The sequence below is a fragment of the Mytilus edulis genome, chromosome 2, assembly GCF_963676685.1.
Source record: "Mytilus edulis chromosome 2, xbMytEdul2.2, whole genome shotgun sequence".
Lineage (NCBI taxonomy): Eukaryota > Metazoa > Mollusca > Bivalvia > Mytilida > Mytilidae > Mytilus > Mytilus edulis.
In genome coordinates, this window is record NC_092345.1 from 7,931,629 (window position 1) to 7,959,527 (window position 27,899).

Consider the following 27,899-nt stretch of genomic DNA (forward strand, 5'->3'; position numbering starts at 1 on the left):
TTTTAAATTGTGATGTCTTCCTTTTTTGTGAGAAATCTCCTTTTTTCTGTGACGTCTTCCTACAACGTCTTAACACCAAAGCCTTTTTTTCCGTCTGGACTTTAAGAGAGAATTTTTGGGGGAACTCTGAGACCCAATTTTGGCATGAAATCTTCATTGCTGCTTAGTAATTTTTGCATAGTTACTTAAAAAGACTTTTTTGTGTTTATTGATGCGAAATATTTCCAGAAATATCCAAAAGAAATGACAAGATACGATTCCATTTGAAGTGGGCAAATATTTTTCTTGTATTTCAAAATGGTTTCCCAGAATTATCAAAAATATGTCACTTCTGGATTTTACCAAAAATCAAACTTGTTAAAATTTGATTGACTAAAATTTACAAACATTCTTTTTATATTATCAGGAAATTCTGGTCTGTAAAATTTTATCAAGTTTGATATTAAAAATTAAAATAGCCAAACAAGATGTCATAATTGTGTGGACTAGCAAAACTCATACTGCAAAGCCAGATATAACAGGCCCCAAAATGCAGGCTGATATATTTCCAGTATTCATCATCATACTTATATTTATTATAAAAGTCTATATCACATACACAGAAAAATTACATTTGATATTATTATTGTAATCAACAGATATAGAACCGTTATGAAAAAAATATTAATTATATATATACATGTATATAAGGACTGAAATTATCAAGGCCAAATTAAACTGGTTTCATGGCTGAAATGTCTTGCACATTTGTCAGGGTTAGTCATGTCTCCAACTGTCTTCTCATTTCATTACTTTCTTGTTGTTGTACATGTACACAATGTACTGTTGATTGAAGGGTTCTGTAATTTCTTCTACATTTGCAATATTTCGTGAGAGATTGGCCTATTTGATGGCAGTCCTTTATTGTAATCAGTCTCCAATGGCATGAATGTTACGGTTGAGGTATAATCGACAAAAATCAAATTATTTTTTTCTGAATGATCGAGTTATTGACTAAAAAGCAATATTTTGATGTACACTGATGTAGGATCTTGAGTAACAATTACCGTAAGTTAACATGGTTAAAGAAAATATATGTCATATAAACATGAATCATGATAAAGTTGTTTCGTTGAAATAGCATACAACCTATCTGTAAAGTAAACATGGTAAATGCTTTCACCTCTTTTCTTAAGAAATAAATTGTTTTTTCTTTGAATTTCTCTACAAAAATGGAAATGAACTTGGTTAAAACTGAAAAAACGCAGATGAAATCCACTGTTGTGAACGCCTGTTCAACTACATATCGCTTTTGACAGGGCTCCTGTGAATTTTTATGCCCCACCTACGATAGTAGAGGGGCATTATGTTTTCTGGTCTGTTCGTCCGTCTGTTCGTTCGTCCGTTCATTCGTCCGTTCGTTCGTCCGTCTGTCCCGCTTCAGGTTAAAGTTTTTGGTCAAGGTAGTTTTTGATGAAGTTGAAGTCCAATCAACTTGAAACTTAGTATACATGTGCCCTATGATATGATCTTTCTAATTTAAATGCCAAATTATAGTTTTGACCCCAATTTTACGGTTCACTGAACATATAAAATGATAGTGCAAATTTCAGGTTAAAGTTTTTGGTCAAGGTAGTTTTTGATAAAGTAGAAGTCCAATCAATTTGAAACGTAGTATACATGTTCCCTTTGATAAGATCATTCTAATTTTAATGCCAAATTAGAGAATTTATTCCAATTTCAAGGTCCACTAAACATAGAAAATGATAGTGCGAGTGGGGCATCCGTGTACTGTGGACACATTCTTGTTCAAAAATGAAAGCAGAGTCAAATCCATCCCTTTTTAAAAGGGGAGTTCCAATCATCATCATATGTCCGCAATCAAAAGCATTGATCCTAAAAAAAAAAGGGGGGGGTCAAACCAACCCCATCCAGAAATTATTGCAAAGCTTTCCAACAAAAAAAATTCAAATGGATGAATTCTACATTGGACCAAATTTTCACCTCCTTTTTGCATTTTTTGCATTATTTTTTTATCAAAGAGATTATATTTCTCCATTTTAACCCTTCAAAATAAAATCTATGGAAGATGCTTTTTCCATACATGTGCACATACATTTTTTACATAACACAAACATGACAAACAGTAAGCATACTTTGTTAGAAAGCAATGGAAAGATTTGAAAGAGGATTGTTTCAAATCATGAGTGTTAATTACATCAGTGAAATTGTTGTCTTTTTTCAAAACTACCTCTACCGTTTTTTTATTGGAAAAAAATATGGAAATGCATATTTTTTAATGAAATTGGGAAATTTGTATATTTTATTCTAAACACATATCTCCGATTTTTTTGCTGACCTTTGCTGTCTTTTTTGTACTGTTTTTTCATGTATATTTTGGTTGTCTGACATTTTCAACCTGAAAGGTAGTTTTTCGGAGAGGGGAAAGAAACAGAAGCAAAGATGGTACTTAATGAATTTAAACCCCCAGGTGTTACAAGTTTACACCATGATGATTCTGATCAGAAAACCGGATCTCAAAAGTGTATTCTAATATCAACATGATCAAAATAATAATATGAATATGATATTTACAAACATTCCTACCAATGCCAACACTGTTTGGGGAAAATGTAAAACTTTTTTGGGAGGAGTTTTAAGCCATTTATTTTTAGTAATTGGGAATTTTCTCTAGGGGAAAAAGCCGAATTTCAGCTGTAACTTGTGGCAAAAAATATCAATGTACATGTATATATATGTTAAGTTTTTTTCTTACTGTGTATTGCTATCTGAATGAGACTTCTAAGTCCTTAGGCTTGCCTCCAGTCGCCTTGTAACATGAGCCCTGATTACACATCAGATTCTTAACTCAGTAAACTCATATCTGATCAGTAGACAGTATATGCTATGACCCAACATAGCTCAATGATGTGTGCTAAGCTAAAAACTGAAAATGAAAAAAATCTGCTTGACGCAGGAATGAACATATTGAATCCAATTTGTGCTATATATATGTACAACAAGACCAATCATCAATATTTCACAGTTTGCAATATAAAACTTGAATATGTAATTACTAATTTTTTTTTCAGATCAAGGTTAGCAAATTTATTTGGTATAGATAAGCAGAGTTCCCAAGGTGGTAATGAATCTTTAACTTATACAGCACCTAAACAGCCAAGACCAAAAGGTATTTTGATGTTTACATTTTAGAAGGTTTCCTCAGTCAATTTCTTTTTAGCCAGCTCTTTGCAAAAGCTATATTTATTCACCACTTTCAATTATTAACATGACATAGTTAAATTAAAAAAAACATAAAACTATGAATAAAACAGGGTTGCTAAAATGATTGTAAACATATAATGTTTAAGGTAAAAACATGATTACAAAATCTTATCAAACCACAAACTAAACAACTTTAATTAATAAGAAAATTGAGATAAGCTATCCTTTTTTAATCAACTGATAATTGGTTTTCTTCCAAAATTGTAACATGTTCAAATAGGGTTCTTCACAGTTCAGCCATATTTGATAGGGGGGCAGATTTTCATGGTTCTGGTAAAAATGTGTGAAAAATATGTGAAAACATCATTAAAACAGAGCAGTTGCTTGGAAACCTGCATAGAATTTCCCATACTTTCATACTATTTCCACCTCTTTCAAAAAATCTGCCCCTATCCAATATGGCCAAACTAACCGTGAAGAGCCCTATTAAAAAAAAGGGTTTACTGATTATTAATAAACAAGATGGACACCATTGAACCATTCTTTAACATTAGCTTCGAATTATTACCCACAACATTTTAAAAGAAATGTGTTACAAAATGCTATAATGTTGATCGCCTGTTGAAACCATGCTTTTAGGCTTTTTTCATGTAATGCAATTTTAGCTGTTTGAATATTATTATGACAAATTTAAACATGAAAAACATATCTTGTCCTCAATTCTGATTTTAAACAGGTATTCTTCAAAGTCAATATGATCTCAAGATATTGATATCTATTTCCCTTACAAGTCCATTTCAGCCAGCACATCTAATTTTATGTTAATGCATTTCTCCATTATTTGTTTCAGAGCCAGCACCACAGACCGAAGGGGCACCTGGTGTTTTGTTTGCATCAGCAGTAAATGCTTATAAATAGTGAGTATATAAAGTCATTCTTAACTGCAAAAGAACATTGGCATACACATATTTGGTCTAATAAAAAGTACTTTTTTTGCTTAATCAAATTTCTTTGAGAATCCAGCTTTAAGACATATGACACATTTTCATCCTTTTCAATATTAAAATATATTCTGTAATATAATATCAAAAATAAAAGTTTTCATATATATGATACTTTATATTCAAAAACTGTGGATTTAAATATTTTTTTGTGGGGACACATTTTCATGGATTGATGTGAAATTAAAGCCTCAAATAAAGTTAGAATATCATATATTTGCATTTATTTATATGTAGTTCAAAAATCATTACAAGGTCAAAAATCATCACAAGGTAAATATAATCACAGGTTTTGAACAGTTAACCAATTTAATGTTCTACAAATGCAATCTGCTTAATTGAGAATTATGAATCCCCCCCAAAAAGTATATTCATTTAAATCTTTATACAATTGAATTTCAGTGTAGATGGAAAGTATGCTACACAAGGTAAACTGGGAGCTGCAATACTGGCCAACCATACATCATTGGACGTAAGAATTAAAATCAATTATTTTTGTTTACAGCATCTATTAAGTAAATCTATAGCTGGTGAATTGAAATATTGTAACTGTTTATAAAAATAGATACAGGTGGTAGATTGCCAATGAGACAACAATTCACTAGTCCAAACAATAAGGAAAACCTATACCGTATAGTCAGCAAAAGAAGGTCCAGATATGACAAAATATGAATCAATTCAAACAAGAAAGCCAATGGTCTTATTTATGACAAAACTATAAACAATATTTGTTTTGGTGACAGTTTGTTTTAATCTGAATTTTGCTTTGGGTTGAATAAATTTTGATTCTGATGAACCAACAGATATTTATAGATTATCGTTGATCATCTCAACGAGATTGATTTTCTCGCTTGAGCTGGTACAGCGAAAGTGAGAAAAGCAATCGAGTTGAGATGACCAATGATAATCTGTTTATTGCTATTTTACCTGTGACGACGTTGTCAATTTCATGTCAATTTATTTAGCAACGCCACGTGTCCTTAGTTTCTAGCGATAATTTTTCCATCTCAAGCGAGAAGCATGATATGAAAATTATCACAACAAAAGATCAAAAGAAAAATGCACAAAATAGCGATAAACATATATATAAATGGGCCAAATCATTTTAAGTGTTTTCTTTAATTGAATTCTTGTTGTCTAATTTTCAGTACAGGATTTTGTTGTATGTATCCAAGCAACAGCAAGTGACCAATGCTAAAATAACAACAGCATTCACATTTACCGTAAGTAATTAATACATTTATTAGTTTGAAACCATTTTAATCAAAGAGTTAATTATTGTTCTGTCAAAGGGTATTTTAGGTTTACCTTGATGGTCTATTTATAAACCATATGACAATTATAAAATTCAGTAAGGCCAAACTAAATTTATACATCGTTTGTCAGATTCCCCATGTGTTGTAAATAATTTGGTGTGGCCTAAAGATTATGTTGGATACATTTTCTCTATGCCAGATAACTATTTTCTGTTATGAGTCAAAATCAAGTTTGCTTTTGTACTATGTTATTTTATTTACGTATAAGGACATTTATTTTGCAGGTCCAGCCAAATAACTATGCAATTATATATGATGACAGTAGACTGACATGGTCCTTAAATTTTGATTCTGAACAAAATGTACAACTGTTTGCTAAAAATGTAAGTACTTAGAATAGATGTGATTTATAGAATAAAGATAATTTGTCCAAATATTTTACCCTATAGAATATTGGTTAGGAAAAATTGTAACATAGAAAGATTAGATGTGAAATTAATCTTAACAAACATGTGGTTTAAATTTGAATGTTTATAGAAATTGTTGATCTTTCATGTTGAAACAGTCAGGATTCTACTTTGTCAAAATTATCTCCCCTTATACTGTCAGCTAACTTTTCCTATTGTAAAAATAGAAGCCACTGCAGCAAGGGCCCGGAAACGGTCATATTTGCCAGTCTTGTCCTAAACTGAAAATATTTTGTCCTAAACTTGTACTTGGGATTTAGGTCAAATTTTATTTTTCAACAGAAATAATTTTGGTCATTTCATTGAGATCGAGTTTCATAATCGCCATTTTGAACATATTTTTGTTTGTTATCGATTTTATGTAATTAAACTGCCACTCCAGTAAAGTGTTATAATCCTGAGGGCCCTCCTAATAACTACATTAATGCCTCGGAGAGCTACTGGCTAATGATCGATAATATCTTTACCTGTGTTTTTAATTCACACCTGGCTATTAATCACAAGTTCCGAACTATTATTATAAAGAAATTAAAATTCCATTCCAACTGTCTTAATTAATTTTAATTACTTTTCAGCTAAGACAATTGTCTATTATGATTTAAAATTAAATTAAAACTTGATTTAATTTACGTAGAAAATTCACTACTAACACACGAGTTTTGTTTACTATGTACGCATGTTTGAAATTCTCTTCCACAGATTAGACACTAAATCGTAAATTTAAAATGATTTCATGCTAAATAAAGCAAGTGCAACTATTTTCATTAATATTCTTACACTATTAAAGGTAAAATATTAAAAAGCCGATGATTTCCTGTGAATTTCATAAACAAAACTAATCCTGGAAATGAGTCCGGAATTTTTCGTTTCAGTATTATCGCATTACATCTGATTTGAATTTTGACTTCAGAATCGAAAGAAACATAAGGGTTGAAAATTATCGTTTTGAGTCATTAAAATCATTTTATTATTAAACTGTTGCCTTCCCTTAATTGCTCTTGATCGATTTTAAGATTTTAAAGGGTAGGATAAATCTTGAAGCACATGCAATGCAGCAGTGAAACAAGTTCGTTGATGCTACGAGTATAAGCATACTCATGCAGTAATGAGATTATGACAATCTTTTTTTGAAAAGGGGCACCAACTTTTAAGTTATATGAAAATGACCAAAATTTGGTGAAAAAAAGTCTGGATTCTTGCACTATAGTGAATTTAGCTCTTGAAACCTGATAATTTTATCCACATAGCACCATTACAATCCATATACGTCATCATTAAGTATACTTTTCTAAAGTTAATCAACTCAAAAACAATTGTCAGATCAGTTGTCATAGGAAAGAATTGGATATTTGAAGAATTGCTAATTTTAATGAAAGATTTGACTTTTTCGTCAGTAAAACTACATGTGTGCTGTCAGAACACTATTCATTAACATTATACATTATTACTATTTTCATAAATCTGTGTACGTCTTTCTTACATTTCTTTCTTAAAAATCAGTGAAAAATGAATATAGACTTTAGATTTTCACTTTTATTTTCAGGTTGCTCTTGCTAAAGCACTGAGTGCTGGATCTGCCCTGGAAACAGTTATTTCTCAAGACTTGAATGTAGGAGAAGGTAGTTCCAGTGTGGAGACTGGTTCATCAGTGGAGGTCAAATATACAGGCTGGTTACTGACCAACAATACTTTTGGACAGGTGCTTAATTATTTATTTATGTTTTATACTAAACTGTGTTCACAGCGTCCACATTTTAATAAGTTTATTGCTGAAATCTGGTAGCATCCTTCAACTTTTAATTATATAAATTATCTAATTTTGACAAGCATTTTCTGCCCCACCTATGATAGTAGAGGGGCGTTATGTTTTCTGGTCTGTACGTCCGTTTGTCTGTCTGTCTGTTCGTTCGTCTGTCCGTACATCAGTTCGTTTCGCTTCAGGTTAAATATTTGATCAAGGTAGTTTTTGATGAAGTTGAAGTCCAATCAACTTGAAACTTAGTACACATGTTTCTTATGATATGATCTTTCTAATTTTAATGCCAAATAAGAGTTTTGACCCAATTTCACTGTCTACTGAACATAGAAAATGATAGTGTGAGTGGGTCATCCATGTACTGGGGACACATTCTTGTTTGTGTTATCTTTTATATCAGTACTCAAAGTTTATCATAAATATGAGCTAGTAATTGCCTGAAAAATTTAGGTTTATGTAAACTAGATGTTTACAAATTACCTTGGCTGTGAGGAGAATTTCAAAAAACCTATGTAAAATTGCATTGTTTGCCTCTTAAGTTTTTATGTGTTTTCAATGACTGTCATTGTATTAGAAGATATGAAAATATTAATTTTTCTTTTCTGTTATTACAGGAATTTGACAGTAATGCTAAGTCAGATAAAATGTTTCGTTTCCAGACAGGAAAAGGAAAAGTTATTAAGGTAAGGAACATACCAGTATATTAAAAATCCAAGATAACAGAGCAATACACTTGAGTCAGCCTGTTCAAAAACAAATGACACTATGCTTTGGATAGTCCTGTGAAAACGGGAAAAAAACAAAGGGGGCAATAATAAACCATAAGTAAATAAAGACAACACCATTCCCAAAAGAAAAATGAAAAGCAGACAATAGTCCACAAAACTTTGATCTTGAAGATTGAGGAACATGAACCAAATAAAAAGGAATGGTCTCAGGTACTCTGTAAGGTCAGTTATGAAACACCATTATTCTAATATTATGATAAACATAATACTCTGATAAAAAGGATATTTAGATACACGTTTTTTTGTCTCGCTTGACGGAGTCAAAAAGCTAGACATAGGTATGCTGTTTCAGGCGGCAACAATGTATAAAATTGTGATTAGGTCTAGTTTATGATGAATCACTAGTGTTAAGTTGAAGATATTTGATATGCAGTTGTATTAGTATTGGCATATCTCATTTCCATGGAGATTATTGTGCCCCATCCCCTCAATCATGGTCTATTTACTCTGAAATTTTTGCTTAGTTTCATGTATTAGTTTGTGATGAGGTCTAGTTTATGGTTAACCATTAGTGGTAAGTTGAAGATATTTGGTATGCAGTTGTATTAGTATTGGCACATGGAGATTATTTGGCCCCACCATCTCAGTCATGGTCTATTGACTTTGAAATTTTTGTTTTGGTATCATGTATTAGTTTGTGATAAGGTCTAGTTTATGATGAATCACTAGTGGTAAGTTAATGATAATTAGTATCAATTGTATAAGCATTGGCATATCTCATTTCTATGGAGATTATTTTGCCCTGCCCCCTCAGTCATGGTCTATTGACTTTGAAAGTTTTGCTTAGGTTCATGTATTAGTTTGTAATTAGGTCAGTGTATGCCTTTATGGGGAACCACTAGTGGTAAGTTAATGATAATTGGTATGCAGTGTTATAAGCATTTTAATGATTTTATATCTCATTTCCGTGGGGATTATTTGGCCCCTCCCCCTCAGTCATGGTCTAATGACTTTGAAACTTTTGCTTAGCTTTCATGTATAAGTTTATGATTAGGTCAGTTTATTGGGAATCACTAGTGGTAGGTCAATGATATTTGGTATGCAGTTGTATTAGCATTGGTACATCTCATAACCATGGAGATTGTTTGTGTTTAGGTTTGTTTAAAGGGAATTACTTATGATAAGTCAATGGTATTTGGTATGCAGTTGTATTACCAACTTTTATTAATTTGTGATTAGGTCAGTGTATGGAGAACCGCTGGTGATAAGTTAATGATAATTGGTATGCAGTTGTAATAGGATTGGCACATCTCATTCCCATGGAGATTGTTTAGCCATGTACCTTCAGTCATGGTTCATTGACTTTGAATATTTGCAAAACTTGCATGTTAAAGTATTGCTATTTTAATTTCAACATATACATTATCAAAATTACCAAAAAGCGAGACATATCTCTGTGATAAAAGTTTATCTTATTTCATGCATGACATAGCTTATATGATTTAGATTACATGTTATATTTCAGGATTAAATTGTTTCACCATTTTCTGTTATGCTCCTTATTGTCTTTAAAGATCATTTTAATTGTTTTATTTATTACAGGGTTGGGACACAGGTGTTGTTGGTATGAAGAAAGGAACCAAGAGAATTCTAATTGTCCCCCCTTCTTTTGGATATGGTAGCAAAGGAGCAGGAAGTAAAATACCGCCTAATTCTACACTTATATTTGAAATCACCATTATGAGGGTAAGTTTGAAAATATGTTTCTATATATATGAAACTAAATTGAAAAGGTTTTTATTGATGATCACTTTGTTGTTGCCAGAATTTAACTTTAGCGCTCCCCTCACAAGAAACTTTTAATTGATTATTACCAGAATAGTTGTGATAGAGTATATTTTTACGTATTTCATTTATTAGTATTTTACATTTTATTATATGCCAGATATTAGACTTGATTACTTCACTCTGATTATTTGATCTTTAGATTTATAGTCTATTATCTCTTAACACTTTATAATGTATGAAAGTGCTAGTCAGTCATACTTCATTGGGCATAGTTGTTATAGTATCTACCTGTTATTAGTCAAATCAAATTTGTATAAGGATTTCCTCAAAATGGAGTTTGATAATCATAAAAATGTAAAATGGAGACCATTCATCAGGAGGGAGAATACTATGTTAATTCATGTTTCAAGGAAAATACCTTAATTTTTTATTAGATTCTCTTTAAATTTACATGAGGTGTTCCACTCATTAAATCCTATTATGAGTTCAACATTTGGACTATAGTTAATTGGTAGACCATTCAGTAGGGGGACTGATAAAAATGTATCATAACAGAAAAGATTCTAACCTAAGGATTACAGAAGATAAACATATAAACAAATAATACATTGTCATTGATGATATACACACATTTTTTTTTAATTAAGGAATGACTGTAATATTTGTTCTGTCTACAAAGAAATAACATTAAAAAAATGTGGTGCACGGGTTATTTTTAAGTGTGAACCACATTTTTATGTTATTTCAAATAGACAGAAAAACTATAACAGTCATTCCTTATAATTTAATTCTAAATTCCATTTTAATCCAGAGTAAATCATGAAAAAAAGTTGATGAAGAGTCAGTCACATGACAAAATTATGTCAATGAGCTGATAAACAAAACAAAGTCAGCCAATCAGACGATGTGTTACATCCAAAATTAAATTATTATTAAATGATTAATAATTTTAATTTTTAGATCAAAGGAGCTAAAGGTGTGTCACCCAGCCCTTCTCCTGTCCCAGATTCTACACCTAGCCATGTTGATGATCAGGAGGAGCATACTGTTAAAGAAAGAACAAAGTCCATCTCAGATCAGATGTCGGGTACATCGGTTAGTATACAAATAAAAATGGCTTATATTGTAGTAAGATTTGTAAACAGAGCAATTGTTATAAATGTTAAAACATGAGCGAAGCATTTAATTAATTGTTAATGTTTTCTCAGATGTAATGAGATATGAAAAGTACTTGTCTTATGTTTACACTTTGAAGATTATTAATTAGGTTTACAAAATTTTACACAGGTGTTGAGAATTCAGCTGAAGGGTGTATGCATTTTCAAAATCAATGTAAATTCCATTCACCCCTTATTACACCAAGGTAACAAATTAATTTCTTATAAAGTATTCCTTTACTCATTTTCATACAAGGGTAAAACATTGAAAAATTCTTATGAATAACTTCATCTACACATGTTTTCTACCTATTGCTAGTTGCTTTCAAATACCATTAAGACCTAGAAGCTCTTATATACTATTGGAATTTTTGAAAACTATTTTTCAACAAAACTTTGAGATAATCACTTTCCTGTTGGCTCTTCACAATGAAATTGTAAGCGGTTTATTTATTTATTATTTTTACAACTTATGTATTATTTATCAGCATACATTTTACAGATTAGTTAATATTTCTTCCCCCCTTCCATTCTCAATTTTATTCATAAATAGATAAAGGCAGATGTGGTGTGAGTGCCAATGAGACAACTCTCCATCCAAATAACAATTTAAAAAAGTAAACCATTATAGGTTAAAGTACGGCCTTCAACACGGAGCCTTGGCTCATAAAATTGACTTACATTTTACAGTTAGTTTGGCCATTTTATAATAAACACATTTAGTTCCTAAATTTTTTCTTCACTTTTTCTTCTTCCTTTAGACTAGTAAATCTGGGAAAGCCAGACTTATATCTAAGATGGCAAAGATGGGTCAGCCTATATTACCAATGATGGGTGGGGCCACACCTGTAGAGGTAGAGGATGACAGTGGAGAGGAGGAGGAGGGGTCTATTGTAAGTACAAATTATGTTACTGTAGATTCCTGCAAAAAATATGTTGTTTGATTGCCATTGAGACCACTTTCCACTAGAGTTAAAATGACGTGGCTATAAACAGTTATAGGTCACAAATAGAATGAATTTTTATATCCACAAACGAAATACTTCCACAGTTAGACAGCTACCAAACCAGATTCAAGTTATAATGTCGAAATTATTTTTTCAAAGTTAAATTAAATATTATTTATTTCAGGAACCTCAATCACCCCAGCCTATAGCAGAAAGTCCACCACAACATCATGCCACCAAACCAAAGTTTACAAAACCAAAGCCTGTCCATGCTCATCCAACACAGCCCATGGTACAAACGATGCCTCAACAGTATATACAACAACAGCAACCAGGGATGTCCCAACCAGCATTTGTTCAGAGTAAGTCCCCATTTCATACAAAAACAAGAGAATTCTTTGAAAATAATTCCAGGAATCTGTTATAAATATTTTCAATTAGTGTTAAAAAGAGTTCACATTTTTTTATTTTGTCGTTCCAGTGTTATTGGATTTTTACTTAGATTTATAGCAAGATTTCTCATATTAATCACAAATTGAGAACGCTTTGGTCAATTTGTTAAAATCTTTAACCTGTTTTGGTTGGATAAAGGTAATACCCTTTTAATTTTGTTTAGTTTATGATTTGTCTTCTCAGAGTCACAAGAATAAGACTGAATCACAAATTGAGAACGCTTTGGTCAATTTGTTAAAATCTTTAACCTGTTTTGGTTGGATAAAGGTAATACCCTTTTAATTTTGTTTAGTTTATGATTTGTCTTCTCAGAGTCACAAGAATAAGACTGTCAGATTTGATTCAATTTTCTCATGTTGCACTCTTCCTCAAGTATGATAAGATTGATATACATGAAACTGAAGACTTTCTTTGGAATTGGATTTTAAAAGTTTTCCAATTTGTAATTTCATAGTTTTTTTGGGGCATTACAAATCTGTGTTTTATATTTCTCTGATGATTTATAATTTAATCACAGATTTACCTGTAGCCCAACAGATGGCAGTATATCAGCCTCAACAAGGATTTACACAGCCTCAAATGCAGGTTAGTTAATACATGTACATGTAGGAATATCATTCTCTGACTTAAAATATGACTCATATATAAAAATTCAAGCAATGCCCTTTTATAAACTTTTAACAAATTTTTCTATCAGATTGCTTTCAAACTTTGGCAAAATCATGAAATCAAATATTCACTAAATCTTCAATCCTGGAAATTTGGTTACCATGACAATAGATAAATCCACAGTATAATATATGTGACTGTCAAATAAGGTGGCATTATAAAACAAAACAAAACAGGTAATTAAAGACCAAAAATAGATTTACAACAGATGATAGAAGAATTTTTAATCAGAATTAGATGTTATATATGTCAGTTGTGTGATTCTGATTGTGTTTTACAGCCACAAGCTTCAATGGGTCAGTTCCCTGCTGGTCAACCACCAATGTATAATCCTCAATATCAACAGCAACCAGGTATTACAGTTAATGTATAGATAGTCACTTGAGTTTCTTATCATCTTTCAAAATACTAAATGAAGACAATATCTAGTCACTCTGATCTGAACTGTATATTATAAATTAAAAAAAACTGAATATTTTGTGGTGCATGGAATGTTATATTTATAATTATGGACATGGCTTGATGCAATTCAATGTTTTTATTTATTGGTCATAAAATTTGGTACTGAACAAAAGCAAATGATTTTATTAAAGTGTTAATTACAAATCACCAGAAAGGTTGCATTTTTAATCATTTTAGTCTGTTATTTTTTTGTTATCAACAATAAGTGGTAATATAAGAATGATATGACTTTTAGTCTATGTTGATACAATGATATGACTTTTAGTCTATGTTGATACAATGATATGACTTTTAGTCTATGTTGATACAATGATATGACTTTTAGTCTATGTTGATACAATGATATGACTTTTAGTCTATATTGATACAATGATATGACTTTTAGTCTATGTTGATACAATGATATGACTTTTAGTCTATGTTGATACAATGATATGACTTTTAGTCTATGTTGATACAATGAACAAGAAAACTAACACAAAGTATAAGGTCTTTTAATATTTTTTTAAACTGAAAGTCACTGTACGTAATTTTGTAAAACAGGTATTTTATGGTGAAGTGCTTATTTGATATTATATACAGAAAATGCATAATTCATCTTTTGTATAATCCAGTGTAACCCTATAATGTATTTGTACATACATATTGTATATGAATTTTATCTAACAATTTATAGAACAATTACACACACAGTCGGTTGACAAAAGTATGTCATTTCTTTCTTACACAGCCTTTTTACCAATGCCAATATAGCTGCTAGATTTCATATTGCACTGTTAAAAATATGGCTTCATTTACTGTAAAAACACTCATTTGCATCAAGATCAATGATTGTCAAATGCTTGAAAATATAATCAAAAAAATGATTTATTAGTGTATTTGAATTTAGAGTTATCTTTCTTTGAAAACATTACCAATCAATTGTACTGTCTAACATGTCTAAAAGCACAAAACAATTCCTAGAATAAAAAAAAGTTAAAGTTAGCAATGGAAACAAATTGTATGTTTATAGGCAGAACTGCATGTACATTAGTTTTAAGCCAGCCATTTGTTTATTATCATTCACTATCACTAAAGCACTTTTACTTATAGCCATTCCTACAGGATAGACTTATCCTTCTTGAATGAATACCTTACCAAACATTTATTGTTGGATGTAGCAGAGCAATGTCATTCCAATGTAAAACAATTTATAAGCTTTCAGCACATGATTAATTCAAGCTCAAATGCAAAGCTATCCCATTTACCAATTTAGATCAGCAATTATGAATGTTATTTCTAAATTCTTACAAATTGACATAAAAAAACATTTAAGATTCCCTTAATTCTCGAATGTAACAGTAAAAAAATAATATTATACACTTATTCTAATGAAGTGTAAGCAATCCTTTAAAACCTGTACAACAAATATTACTTTTATAGTACACGAAAAAATCCCAATATATTCCATATACTTAGTAAGTTAATTCTTAGTTGTAGCAATTTTAATGGCATAAAACATTGATGATGATAATTAGCAAGGAAAAACAGTATTATTAATTTAAATACAATTAACATCAATCAAAGAATCTTCATGTGGAGCCAAACTTCCTGTACTTTCACAGAATGCAAATCCAGTTTTCCATACAGAGATTATATCAGTCAAGTCTGTCTTTTGGTGATAAAATCTTGGATTTGTTGCTGACTCCCACACTAGATGGTTTGTTTGTGAAATATTAAAGGTTTTGTAGTAATGTATAACAGGATGATAGTCTCCTCCTTCGATCCGATGGCTGATGTCAGATACAGGCTGTGGGATTACGTTATGACATCCAGCTTGGTCCTGAAATTGTATGTTATAATGTATATCACCAAAAGCAAGTTCAGGTATTTTCTCTGGAATCAATGAAAACTGGATAATTACAGAATTTGTTGTTTCACTTCTCAGAAATTTTTCACAGTCGCTTGGTCCTGTTAGCAGAGTTTTATTGTCAGAAAAAAGGTGAAAACATTCTTTTGCTTCTAAGATTGATTGATTTGTCAGTCCAGAGTGCCATAGTACAAATTTACTTTTTGTAGAATTATCATAAGAAAGCTTAAACGTTTCATTCTTTTTCTCCATTATGTCATAAATAGAAGTTAATCTTATCCAGTTGATGTTAGAATTGTCAGTGGCGTTGTCAAACTCTAATATGGGTAAGTTAAGATATACACTGACATTGTTGAAAAACTTCTCACTTTCATATTTTCCATGATACAGTCCTTTTGGGGTTCCAAACTTGATATATCCGTCAGGTGTGTGTTCGAATAATGTCAAGAAACAGATGGCTATTGATGAGAAGAAGAGTAGGAATAGACCAAGCATAATGAAAACTCTATAAAACAAATGTCTAAATCCTGTTTTAGATGGTTTGTCTTCTGTCTCATCGTCATTTTGACGATCAACAAATCTAACTAAGGCCATTAAAACACGAGTTAGACTTCCAAGAATGATAACTACAGCTTTTACAACTTGATAGTAACTAATAGCATACTCGCGACACAAAGCAATGAATATATTTATAATTATTTGTGGTACATCTTCTATCCAGACCGTACACATACAGACTAATTCCGGGTCTATCAGCGGTTGGTGATAGAAAATCTCCAGCCAAACATTGACAATTTCTACTGAAAATGTTATTGTTCCTAAAACTGAAAAACAAAGTAATGCATAAATAATTCCAGTTTCAGGAGGTCCGAAAACTAGGCCACTTTTAATTTTAATGACATCACAGAAAAGTGACCAATCAGAAAACATATCTGCCACATCAAAAAGTAAAACAAAACTAAAGAGAATAATCTGAAACCAAATTTTGTCTCTGTTAGTCTCTGTACAAGCACAACATCCAACAGTAGTTTTAATTCTTTGATAGGATGTGCCTTCCACACTTTGGTCATGTTGTATTGTCCTTGGACCAAGTTCAATACCGTCCTCTGCAGCCTTATTGATTGTTCCAGTTGATCGATCTCTACAAAATAAAGATTTGATTTTTATTATTGATCTGAATTAAAAGACCTGTAGAGTATACATACAGCGACTAAGGAGACAGCAGCCAAGCATCAAATGTGATAAAATGTATCTGAAATTTTATCCATTTCATTGCTTGTATTTTTATTTTTTAACCGAAAATTCTATATTTATAAACATATATAAATTATGAATGACCTTTCAATCAAAATATTATAAAGTGGTTTTAAATGGAAAACCACTCAATGGATTTATGATAGTTGCATGACAACATATCGCTAAAGAAAAGTATCATATTTATTATTATACCTTAGGATGTTATCAGTTGACCCAAATAGATATCTTCCCTCATCAGCCATCTTAGTTAAGATTTCAATTTGTGCTATTGGAAATTAAAAACTGCTCAAAATTGTTTTCCAATTCATAACAATGTAACAATTTCCTCTCACTCAAATGAATTTGCATTCCAGCCCACAACTATCTGCATTCCTTATGTTCAAAATGTCCAATTCTAGTTCTATTGCCTTTTCCAGAACCATTAAGCACTCATTTCCAAAGCTTAATAATCCTTTGATTTCCTAAATCCCTATTATTTCAGATCATCATATTGTTTTAAACAATCTTTCTCCTAAAAAAAAAATAGAAGATATTTTTATAAAACTGTAACAGACTGTGTAAAAACTGTAATAGATTTATATATATAATATTTTATAGTCATCAGAATATTTACAGAAGATTATAATGTCTTCAGGTGCAGAGTTTTAACACTTGTTGTTGGCCATGGAAAGACCATATGTTGCTTTGTATATTATTTAAGCTGTGAATATCATTAGATCTCACTTAAACATTGATTTTTGATAACATATTTTATGGGCAATCAACAGCATTGAAAGGTGAAAGAAAGAAAACTAGAATTAGCTAAATAATTGATAAATTACTGTTGTATAATCTAAAGAATAAGAAAAATTATCAACTTGGGACTGTTTGGGCTGAAATTGATGAATTAAAACTAAATAAACAGTATTGTCAAAACCTTTAAAATATCTATATACTCAGATGATATATATGGAAAAGTTATAGCGCGTTTATGAAAATAGTTCTTGTATTAAAGGAAATTGAAAATACAAATGTAGTTGTTTTTATTAAAGGCAATATATTCAGAACATTACATTTGCCTGTTGCAGTGCAAAATGCCTAATGAGTTCACTTGATTTGCTGGAAATAATATTACCGAAAACCTCTTACTTAAACTCATTTCAAAATTAAAATAAAGAATATAAATTTCTGTATAGATATTGTGAGAAGCCTAGACATACAAAACATAAAAGGCTACCTAAGCAACTTACTAATAATTTAAAAAAAAAAAAAAAGAGGTCTCTGTGTGCAAAAATTTCTCATTATAAAATATATATTTTCTAGCTGCACCTGACACTCAGATTTTGCCTGTGTTAACAGAGAACAGACAGCAGACAACAGAGTTGAGAATTAGTATGGGAAAAGTGTCTGATAAAGTAGAGAGAATTTTGGAAAAGGTATGATTATAGAGACTGCAATTCAGTAAACATTGATCAAACATATAAATGATACAAAAAATATACTTTGTACTCAAACAATGGAAACAAACACAACTATTATGCTTTGTTAATTAGTCCATACTGTGGATTCATTATTATGCATGTGTCACTAATTTTTGTAGATTTCGTGGGTACAGAAGAACAACAAAATTAAATGTTCTAGTACAAATTTTTTATAGTCTTGAAACTAATCACTAAATCAAATATGGCTGAAAATACAATTTTTCCTTAATCTTTGAAAATTAGTACCCAAGAAAACAAATCAAATGAATTCATAGTATTCCATTATGGCATAACCATGTTTCTATTAGGAAAGACAAACATAAAGTCTAGAAGATATGTTATACAATTATATTACCTTGAAATAACCTCTGAAAACTTACAAATAAGTCTGTTTTATGAATATGTGCTTTATATTTATAGAATAGCTAGTCGAAGAATTCAAATAGAGAAAAATATCCAACGAGTGACCGAACAACACATTAATTCACGAATGCGCGTAGCGCATGAGTTAATTATCAGTGTTGTTCGGTCACGAGTTGAATATTTTTGGATATTTGAATTCTTTAATTAGTTATTCTTTTTATAACATTGGCAAATGGCTCTTTTTAAAGAAATTAATGTAAAACATATAAGGAACTTATATCGTTTTTCTACGCATTCACAATTTGTTTTGATCCGCCGTTATCGATGTCTTGAGACAATCTATTGTTGTATGACGTCAGAGTGAAATAATGTGAAATTATCGGATTTAATTTAACTGGGCAATCAATGTCATTCATTGCAACAATGTAATAAAATTATATGTTTTTAGGTAGAAAGTATGCAAAACCAACAAAATGGTCAACTGAGTTTACAGTCCACCCAACCTAACATGGAGGCATCTGTTCTGATGCATAATGTACAGAGAATTGTCCAGGTAAAATGCCTGCTGATTACTATTACAGAATTAATATCACATCATCACTTATGGCTTTGTGGCTTCATAGTATAGGGTTCTTCTATTCAAGGCACTGACTTCAAATCATTTAATTAATATCATTCTATCTCTGCAGGGAGTATGATACAGTAATTTACTTCAAAAACTGTGAATTTTCAAAATTAAAATGCATGGCTTGTCAAGCTTTGTGATATTATATGTCAATTAGGCAGCATATTAATGACATATAAATCATAAGAAATCTTACGACCAAACAGTACAGACTTCAACAACTGACAGATGTCTTTCCAATATATTAGCTCAAGAGTTGTAATCAAATATTACATACCGGTATACTTTAAAATACCTACTATCAACATCTAAATTCTAATTGCAAAAATTACCATTGAGATATAAGAAAAATAAACACCGAAGAAATTTTTCACTGTGGACACTTATTTTATCCCTGTTTACTTGTGTTATTTGTTGTAGATAGTACAAACAGTTATATCCTCATCTTACTGTGAATATCTCACAACTTACAAGTTAACATTGGTGAAGTTCTATGATTTTGTTTTTTATCACAATTTTTTTTTTTATTTAACATTTCTTGTTGGCAGACTTAAACAGGTTGATTTTAATACATTTTTTGAAACAGTTTAATTTCAGTGGCTCGAACACTGAATTCATCTTTCCAACTGTTTGTATTTATACACAAAAGTTTATGAAATGAACATTTAAATAATATAATGAAATGTTAGAACAAAAGTTGCCATAAATTATATGGTGTTTCAGCTGCTGAAGTTGAACTATAGTTGCTGTTAGATTTTATTGTTTCATGTTGTTCGCCTCTATCATATTTAAAAGTACATGACTATATATAGTTGAAGGTATTTATTAGGGACGAGAAATACACCAATATCAGATATAGTACTGTATTGATTTGCAACCTTAATTGTGGCTATTGGCAAAAAATATAACTCTAATATAAAATATTGCTGAAATGTGTCCTGTTGCTCAATACAATTCAATGTTTAATTTTTAGAAAAACTGGGTACATTGCAAAATTATAGCAAACTTTATCCTTCAGTGCTCACAAGAACTTTGATTTTATTTATCACCACTGTCAAATTGATTCAATTCCTGTGCAATAAGCCAATGTAGCTTCCTGCATTTTACTGTACAAATTTCAGAAAATCTTTTTTTTTTTATTGGTAATCAAAATGATTACAAAATTAACAGTAAACGTGTTTTTCTTATTTGTAGGAAAACGACAGACTAAGAAAAGATGGATATGACAAAAGTTCAAAAATAGAATCACTAAACAATAAGATATCAGAGCTTCTACAGACTAACCAACAGTAAGTAGTCACACATATAGTAATTTTAAGTAGGACAGTTAAAGATGTTTAGATTTAATATCAAAGTTGCAATGAAGTTCAACTTCGTATATAATATGAAGAATGCTGTCTGATATAATATGATACTACAATAGAAACTATAATAGTGGACAATTGAAAGACATTAAATCCTCAAAAATCTATACAATATCATTGCCATCTGAAGTTTAGGGTTGTTGTAACTACCTCTGGTTTAAGTTAGAATAGAAAATTGTATTTGTTTTTTCTGTTGTAGGTTTGTAGAGAAGAGTCAGACATTAATAGAACAGAGAAATGAAGGTTTCATCTCGACAGCCTCACAGTCTCAAACTAGAGTACTGGGTCTAGAGCAGGAAAAGGTAAGTTATAGATCTACTGATGTTATACCTCGACAGCCTCACAGTCTCAATCTAGAGTACTGGCACTAGAGCAGGAAAAGGTAAGTTACTGATCTACTGATGTTATACATCGACAGCCTCACTGTCTCAATCTAGAGTACTGGCTCTAGAGCAGGAAAAGGTAAGTTACTGATCTACTGATGTTATACATCGACAGCCTCACAGTCACAAGCTAGAGTACTGGGTCTAGAGCAGGAAAAGGTAAGTTATTGATCTACTGATGTTATACATCGACAGCCTCACAGTCTCAATCTAGAGTACTGGCTCTAGAGCAGGAAAAGGTAAGCTATAGATCTACTGCTGTTATACCTCGACAGCCTCACAGTCTCAATCTAGAGTACTGGCTCTAGAGCAGGAAAAGGTAAGTTATAGATCTACTGATGTTATACCTCGACAGCCTCACAATCTCAACCTAGAGTACTGGCTCTAGAGCAGGAAAAGGTAAGTTACTGATCTACTGATGTTATACATACACAGCCTCACAGTCACAAGCTAGAGTACTGGGTCTAGAGCAGGAAAAGGTAAGTTATAGATCTACTGATGTTATACCTCGACAGCCTCACAGTCTCAATCTAGAGTACTGGCTCTAGAGCAGGAAAAGGTAAGTTACTGATCTACTGATGTTATACATCGACAGCCTCACAGTCACAAGCTAGAGTACTGGCTCTAGAGCAGGAAAAGGTAAGCTATAGATCTACTGATGTTATACCTCGACAGCCTCACAGTCTCAATCTAGAGTACTGGCTCTAGAGCAGGAAAAGGTAAGCTATAGATCTACTGCTGTTATACCTCGACAGCCTCACAGTCTCAATCTAGAGTACTGGCTCTAGAGCAGGAAAAGGTAAGTTATAGATCTACTGATGTTATACCTCGACAGCCTCACAATCTCAACCTAGAGTACTGGCTCTAGAGCAGGAAAAGGTAAGTTACTGATCTACTGATGTTATACATACACAGCCTCACAGTCACAAGCTAGAGTACTGGGTCTAGAGCAGGAAAAGGTAAGTTATAGATCTACTGATGTTATACCTCGACAGCCTCACAGTCTCAATCTAGAGTACTGGCTCTAGAGCAGGAAAAGGTAAGTTACTGATCTACTGATGTTATACATCGACAGCCTCACAGTCACAAGCTAGAGTACTGGCTCTAGAGCAGGAAAAGGTAAGCTATAGATCTACTGATGTTATACCTCGACAGCCTCACAGTCTCAATCTAGAGTACTGGCTCTAGAGCAGGAAAAGGTAAGCTATAGATCTACTGCTGTTATACCTCGACAGCCTCACAGTCTCAATCTAGAGTACTGGCTCTAGAGCAGGAAAAGGTAAGTTATAGATCTACTGATGTTATACCTCGACAGCCTCACAATCTCAACCTAGAGTACTGGGTCTAGAGCAGGAAAAGGTAAGTTATAGATCTACTGATGTTATACCTCGACAGCCTCACAGTCTCAATCTAGAGTACTGGCTCTAGAGCAGGAAAAGGTAAGTTTCTGATCTACTGATGTTATACATCGACAGCCTCAGTCACAAGCTAGAGTACTGGCTCTAGAGCAGGAAAAGGTAAGCTATAGATCTACTGATGTTATACCTCGACAGCCTCACAGTCTCAATCTAGAGTACTGGCTCTAGAGCAGGAAAAGGTAAGCTATAGATCTACTGCTGTTATACCTCGACAGCCTCACAGTCTCAATCTAGAGTACTGGCTCTAGAGCAGGAAAAGGTAAGTTATAGATCTACTGATGTTATACCTCGACAGCCTCACAATCTCAACCTAGAGTACTGGGTCTAGAGCAGGAAAAGGTAAGTTATAGATCTACTGATGTTATACCTCGACAGCCTCACAGTCTCAATCTAGAGTACTGGCTCTAGAGCAGGAAAAGGTAAGTTTCTGATCTACTGATGTTATACATCGACAGCCTCAGTCACAAGCTAGAGTACTGGCTCTAGAGCAGGAAAAGGTAAGCTATAGATCTACTGATGTTATACCTCGACAGCCTCACAGTCTCAATCTAGAGTACTGGCTCTAGAGCAGGAAAAGGTAAGCTATAGATCTACTGATTTTATACCTCGACAGCCTCACAGTCACAATCTAGAGTACTGGCTCTAGAGCAGGAAAAGGTAAGTTACTGATTTTGTTATGTTTGGGGGGGGGGGTCAACAACTTCCCAGTCCTAAACTGAAGTACTGGCTGTAGAGCAGGGGGGGGTCAAGAACTTCCCAGTCCTAAACTGAAGTACTGGCTGTAGATCATGGGGGGGAGGGGAATGTTACTGCAGCTTCACAGTTACAAACCAGCTTTACAATTAGAGACCTAGAGCAGGAAAGACTTAATTTACTTGCTTTGAATTTTGTTGGAAAGTACGGTTTACTCCATGAATTCAAATTTTGAAAACATTCACTCAAGTAAAAAAATTATGAATTGTACCTTATTACATGTTTGGTGAAGGATCTTATTTATGTTTGAATACATTGTTACCGATGACATTGGCAGTAATTTAAAAACTTTCTCTTGATAAAAACACATTAAACCTTTCAAATATACATTTTTCTGTTAAAAACGATTTTAATGACTGCTCATACTTTTTATGTTATATTAACAGGTACAGCTTACAACAGAATTGGCCAATGCCACATCTCTGTACAGTAATCTACAGTTAGAGGTGACAAACTTACGAAAGAAAGAGATTGAATACCAGCAGAAAATGGGACTTTCATCAAATGATTCTGTTAGGCTACAAGAGGAACTTGAGGCACTGAAAAATCAGAAAATTGGTAAGTATGCAATTCAGATTCAGAATATGAAAAAGGAAGAATATTGTTGTTTAATTTATTTTCTGTATAATCTATACAATATATGACAATTTTACACAAAGGTCAACCTATAGCATGAAAAAAATCTTTAAGACTTGTCCTTTATACTATATTTTCAAATATCATGATATGAATACCCCATCCAGAAAAGGATACTAGAAAAAAGGAAAAAGATTGATTTTCAAATATATTTATAGACCTGTACATTGATTTTGTAGATGACAGTCAGAAAATTACAGAACTGTCAACAAATTTTAAGGAGGAAAGACAGAGGCGTAAACATTTTGAGTCACAGATCTCACAAATACAGGAAGAGTTTAATGATATAAAGTCATCCAAAGAAAACCTGGAAAAGGTATGTTACTTACATACACAATTGATAATGATAGTACTAAACACATTTTATTCTAGAGGTCATTAATGTGTAAACTATCCCAAATAACCCACACACTTAATTAAAGTCAGTAGATAAATGCAAATCTCATAAGAACAATTACTTTGTAATGTATGTTTCTTACACAATTGTTCTTTACTTCCTAAATGCACACTACATTGTTTATTGGTTGATGGAATATTCTGAATTTATTGATTTACACAAAGTTTTTTATTGGTGAATAAGAGCTACATTTAAGATCAAATTTATTGCTACTTTTCTTGGATACTGCGAATCTCTGTAGTCATTTTTAAAAACATCATTTATTGACAGAATTTAAGTGACAGGAAGAGAAAAGCAACAGAAGAAAAGAGAGCAATGGAAGAGGAATTCGAAGAAAATAAAGAACAAATGGAGGTCTGTTTGATACCAGAGAATAATTTAAGTTACCTCCCTTTGACTAACAGTTATTGTGTTGTTAAAAGTTGTGAATTTATTCAACAATGACTATCAAAGCTTTGCTTTCTACACAAAATACTTAAAATGACAAAAGTCATTGAGATTTCACAAAATATAGTTAGGTTTTGCCTTATTATAGTCATATAAACTCATTGCAGGTTTCGACTAGGATTAGTTTTCTTTAAACAAATTAAAACTTTACTGAGATTATTACAAACTAAATTCCTTTTTCTATCTTTGTCATTCATATCTCAGATCATATAATTTTCAGAGAGAAATCCAGACACTAAGAGACAAATTAAGAAAAGCCAAATCATCAACAGATGTTGCTACTGCTGAACAAGTAAGTATTTTACTCTTGTTGGTTTTATTGACTCTAGTTTTATTTTTTACAAGTCAAAATAAGAGTACTTTGGATTGATTACTATTCAAGGGATACCTATTGTGGATTTTTTGGAAACAGGTGAACCATAAATTTCAATGTTAAAAGAAGTATAAATACTCTATAGGTTTAGTGCAGACTTTGGCCAAAACATGAAATCCAATATTCATGAAAACACAATTTTATCTTACCCCAACAGTTCCTTATATGTATTTTAACTGCAACAGAAATTGTTGATCTAAACATTATTAAATGGCTCTAAAACAGAGAAATATTTGTTGATATTTATGTTGCCTATTTCAATGGTGAGAGTCAGGCAAGAAATTAACAAATAAGATATATTTAAAGTATTTTATAAGCAAAAATGTAAACATAAAATAAAAACTGCCAAAAAGGAATCTTTTCTAGAATTGAAATATCAACAAATTGTTGATGAATCGCTAATTACTTAAGTTATAACACTTGAAAAATGTGTTTTCCAGTATTTTTCAAATATATGTTGGTTGAATCGGCATCATGATATCAAATTACAGATCATATTGACTAGCTTTATGTAGATAAATTAGATTATTAATGCCTTGATTTAATCTAGGTTTCACAAGTGGAGGAAGAATTAAACAGAGAATGGAAAGAAAAATGTGATAAAATGATGACTGCACAACAGGAAAAACACAAGAGAGCTCTTCAGGAAATGAGACAAGAAAATGAAGAGCTTCAAACTACCATTCAGCAGCTTGAGAAAAAGGTAAATTGAAATTGGTTAAGTTAAGATGTTATATGTGTAAGATTATTTATTGCTTATTATGTTTCTAGTGAAAAATATTTTATGATCATTCAGCAATGCTTTTAAAGCCTAGATTAGATTTTAAAATTAACCTGTTATGTATATTATCTACAGATACAAGAGATCAAATCTTCATCAGGAGGGACAGAAAGTCAGATAACAGAATTACAGGAACAGATAGAAGAAATGACAGTATGGAAAGATAAGGTATGCATCTTATGTCTATATTAAATGTTATCATCAAAATAGTAATAATGTGCACTTTAATAAAAAAATGTCTCTTCAGTGATGCACAAGGCCAAATTATTTGAAAATCCAAAACTTATTAAAAAATGAAAAGCTTATAGATCAAAAAGGACATACAAAAAAGTAAAACCAAAGCCAGGCAAGGAATAGAGTTATGCATTAGTGAAATATATGTCTCAATTTAAAAGATACAGATGTCTTTTTATTTTTAACAAAATTTCTGTGAAATCTCAATTTAAAATGATATAATAGCATTTTTATAAATGACTGTTTATTATATACATTTATAGATCTTATACAGAAAATTTTAATTAAAGGTATTTCTGAAAGTATAAATGCTTTATATTTTCTGATATGCAGATATAGTTCATCAATAAAAGTGTCATTCAAATCTAAAGTCCTTTGAAATAAGAATTATGTAATTAAGAGCACTGCACCATAGAAAATCATTTAAGATACTTAATTCTATATAAACAAACTTATTATTTCACACAAAATTTCCAAATACACCCTATAGAATTTTCATGTGAGACTTTACTGTTTTCAGTATGAAAATTTACGAAATCAAGCTACTGGTATGAAAGATAAATATGAAGATAGAATAAGTGAACTGGAAACAGAAAGGGACCAAATGGAAGAGGAAAGAGATGAGGCTTTAGAGCGTGCCCAGAAACAACAGGAAGTTAGAGTGCCATCTGGTGGTGGTGGTGGGGACGCTTCTAATCAATCAGTTGTTGGAGAGGTAAATAAAAACAGAATTATAATAAAGGTTTTAATAGTGACATAAGTCACACCTTAAAGCAAAGTAAATGATAGATAACTTCATTGTTGTTGACTAAAGGTAGAATTCTTCTTTATACATCAAAAACTAGTAACATTTTTTTGAAGACACATTTTAGATGAAGAATCAATAAATTCAATTACATAATTTTGGAAATTTCTTCTTAAACTTGCACCTCAACAATGGATATTTTACTTTGATATATTTTAATCTTCTAAAGAGCTTATATCTGTATGTTATCTTATGCACTGACCTTAAAGAAAGCTTACTGTATTGTATTGTTACATATTAAATTTTGAATGAAATATTAAATATTTTGTACAGGTTAAGAAGATTATGAATACTGTTTATCAGGAACTAAAGAATAAGTTTGATTCTGATGAAACCTATACTGGTGGTGATGTGCTTGGTGCTATACTCAACTCTATAAAGGTCAGGAATTATTGTATTGTAGCTTGTTTTTCCCCTTCAAAGAATCATTTGATTTTATACCATAATGACACACTGAGCTACATTTTTTATGTGCAATAATGAAAGAAAAACAATAATAACAGTGTAGTGATTTTTATTAAATAAAAACAGAAACCTGAAACAATGTAATGAAAAAAGTAATATTTTTTAAGTAGACTCCATTTATCTTTTAATCTATCTGTTTACAGTCCACAACACTAAAACTGGTTCAAAGTCAAAGTGCAGCCCCAAAACAGGAGGTACAGGAAGAGAGTGAGGAGGAATCAGAAGAGGAAGAGGATGATGAAGATCCAGATGAGGATCCAGATGGAGATCAAGAAGAGGGAGTTCAGGGGCAAGATAAGAAAGTTGTAGATCAAGATGAAGAGGATGAAGAAGAATCAGATGAAGATGATGAGGACGTAAAAGATAATTTAAAGGAAGAAAAGAAGAATGGTATGATAGAG

The 27,899-nt window shown here is 31.6% G+C and overlaps 2 protein-coding genes across 3 annotated transcripts in view; one reads left to right on the forward strand and one right to left on the reverse strand.

The window, feature by feature from the left end:
- The window catches only part of LOC139511361 (FK506-binding protein 15-like), a 35,775-nt gene that overhangs the window by 440 nt on the left and 7,436 nt on the right, over nt 1–27,899 (forward strand). The window contains exons 2-29 of one of the 2 annotated variants that reach the window (XM_071298023.1): nt 3,072–3,169; nt 4,055–4,121; nt 4,608–4,677; nt 5,354–5,428; nt 5,746–5,844; nt 7,472–7,627; nt 8,299–8,367; nt 10,015–10,158; nt 11,161–11,295; nt 12,119–12,250; nt 12,489–12,666; nt 13,275–13,342; nt 13,707–13,779; nt 14,565–14,594; nt 18,297–18,409; nt 19,266–19,370; nt 19,863–19,925; nt 20,637–20,731; nt 21,006–21,108; nt 23,747–23,918; nt 24,176–24,312; nt 24,664–24,747; nt 25,061–25,132; nt 25,764–25,916; nt 26,070–26,162; nt 26,749–26,943; nt 27,307–27,414; nt 27,642–27,888. In XM_071298023.1, the coding sequence (XP_071154124.1) occupies nt 3,072–3,169; nt 4,055–4,121; nt 4,608–4,677; nt 5,354–5,428; nt 5,746–5,844; nt 7,472–7,627; nt 8,299–8,367; nt 10,015–10,158; nt 11,161–11,295; nt 12,119–12,250; nt 12,489–12,666; nt 13,275–13,342; nt 13,707–13,779; nt 14,565–14,594; nt 18,297–18,409; nt 19,266–19,370; nt 19,863–19,925; nt 20,637–20,731; nt 21,006–21,108; nt 23,747–23,918; nt 24,176–24,312; nt 24,664–24,747; nt 25,061–25,132; nt 25,764–25,916; nt 26,070–26,162; nt 26,749–26,943; nt 27,307–27,414; nt 27,642–27,888 (3,134 nt within the window). The remainder of the gene's footprint in view (nt 1–3,071; nt 3,170–4,054; nt 4,122–4,607; nt 4,678–5,353; nt 5,429–5,745; nt 5,845–7,471; nt 7,628–8,298; nt 8,368–10,014; nt 10,159–11,160; nt 11,296–12,118; nt 12,251–12,488; nt 12,667–13,274; nt 13,343–13,706; nt 13,780–14,564; nt 14,595–18,296; nt 18,410–19,265; nt 19,371–19,862; nt 19,926–20,636; nt 20,732–21,005; nt 21,109–23,746; nt 23,919–24,175; nt 24,313–24,663; nt 24,748–25,060; nt 25,133–25,763; nt 25,917–26,069; nt 26,163–26,748; nt 26,944–27,306; nt 27,415–27,641; nt 27,889–27,899) is intronic. The other variant, XM_071298024.1, reaches the window with a different exon arrangement.
- Nucleotides 14,367–17,586, reverse strand: LOC139511362 (uncharacterized). Its single transcript, XM_071298025.1, has 2 exons — nt 17,187–17,586; nt 14,367–16,878 (listed from the first exon to the last, which is right to left on the reverse strand). The coding sequence occupies exons 1-2, from the start codon at nt 17,234–17,236 to the stop codon at nt 15,429–15,431; spliced, it is 1,500 nt and encodes a 499-aa protein (XP_071154126.1). The 5' UTR covers nt 17,237–17,586; the 3' UTR covers nt 14,367–15,428.

What these genes read in the sequence shown, in the direction of transcription:
- LOC139511362 (XM_071298025.1), bottom strand. Translation starts at nt 17,236, where the DNA reads ATGGCTGATGAGGGAAGATATCTATTTGGGTCAACTGATAACATCCTA. An exon ending in TCAACTGATAACATCCTAAG is followed by an intron (nt 16,879 to 17,186) that starts GTATAATAATAA and finishes TTTATTTTGTAG; the next exon opens with AGATCGATCAACTGGAACAA.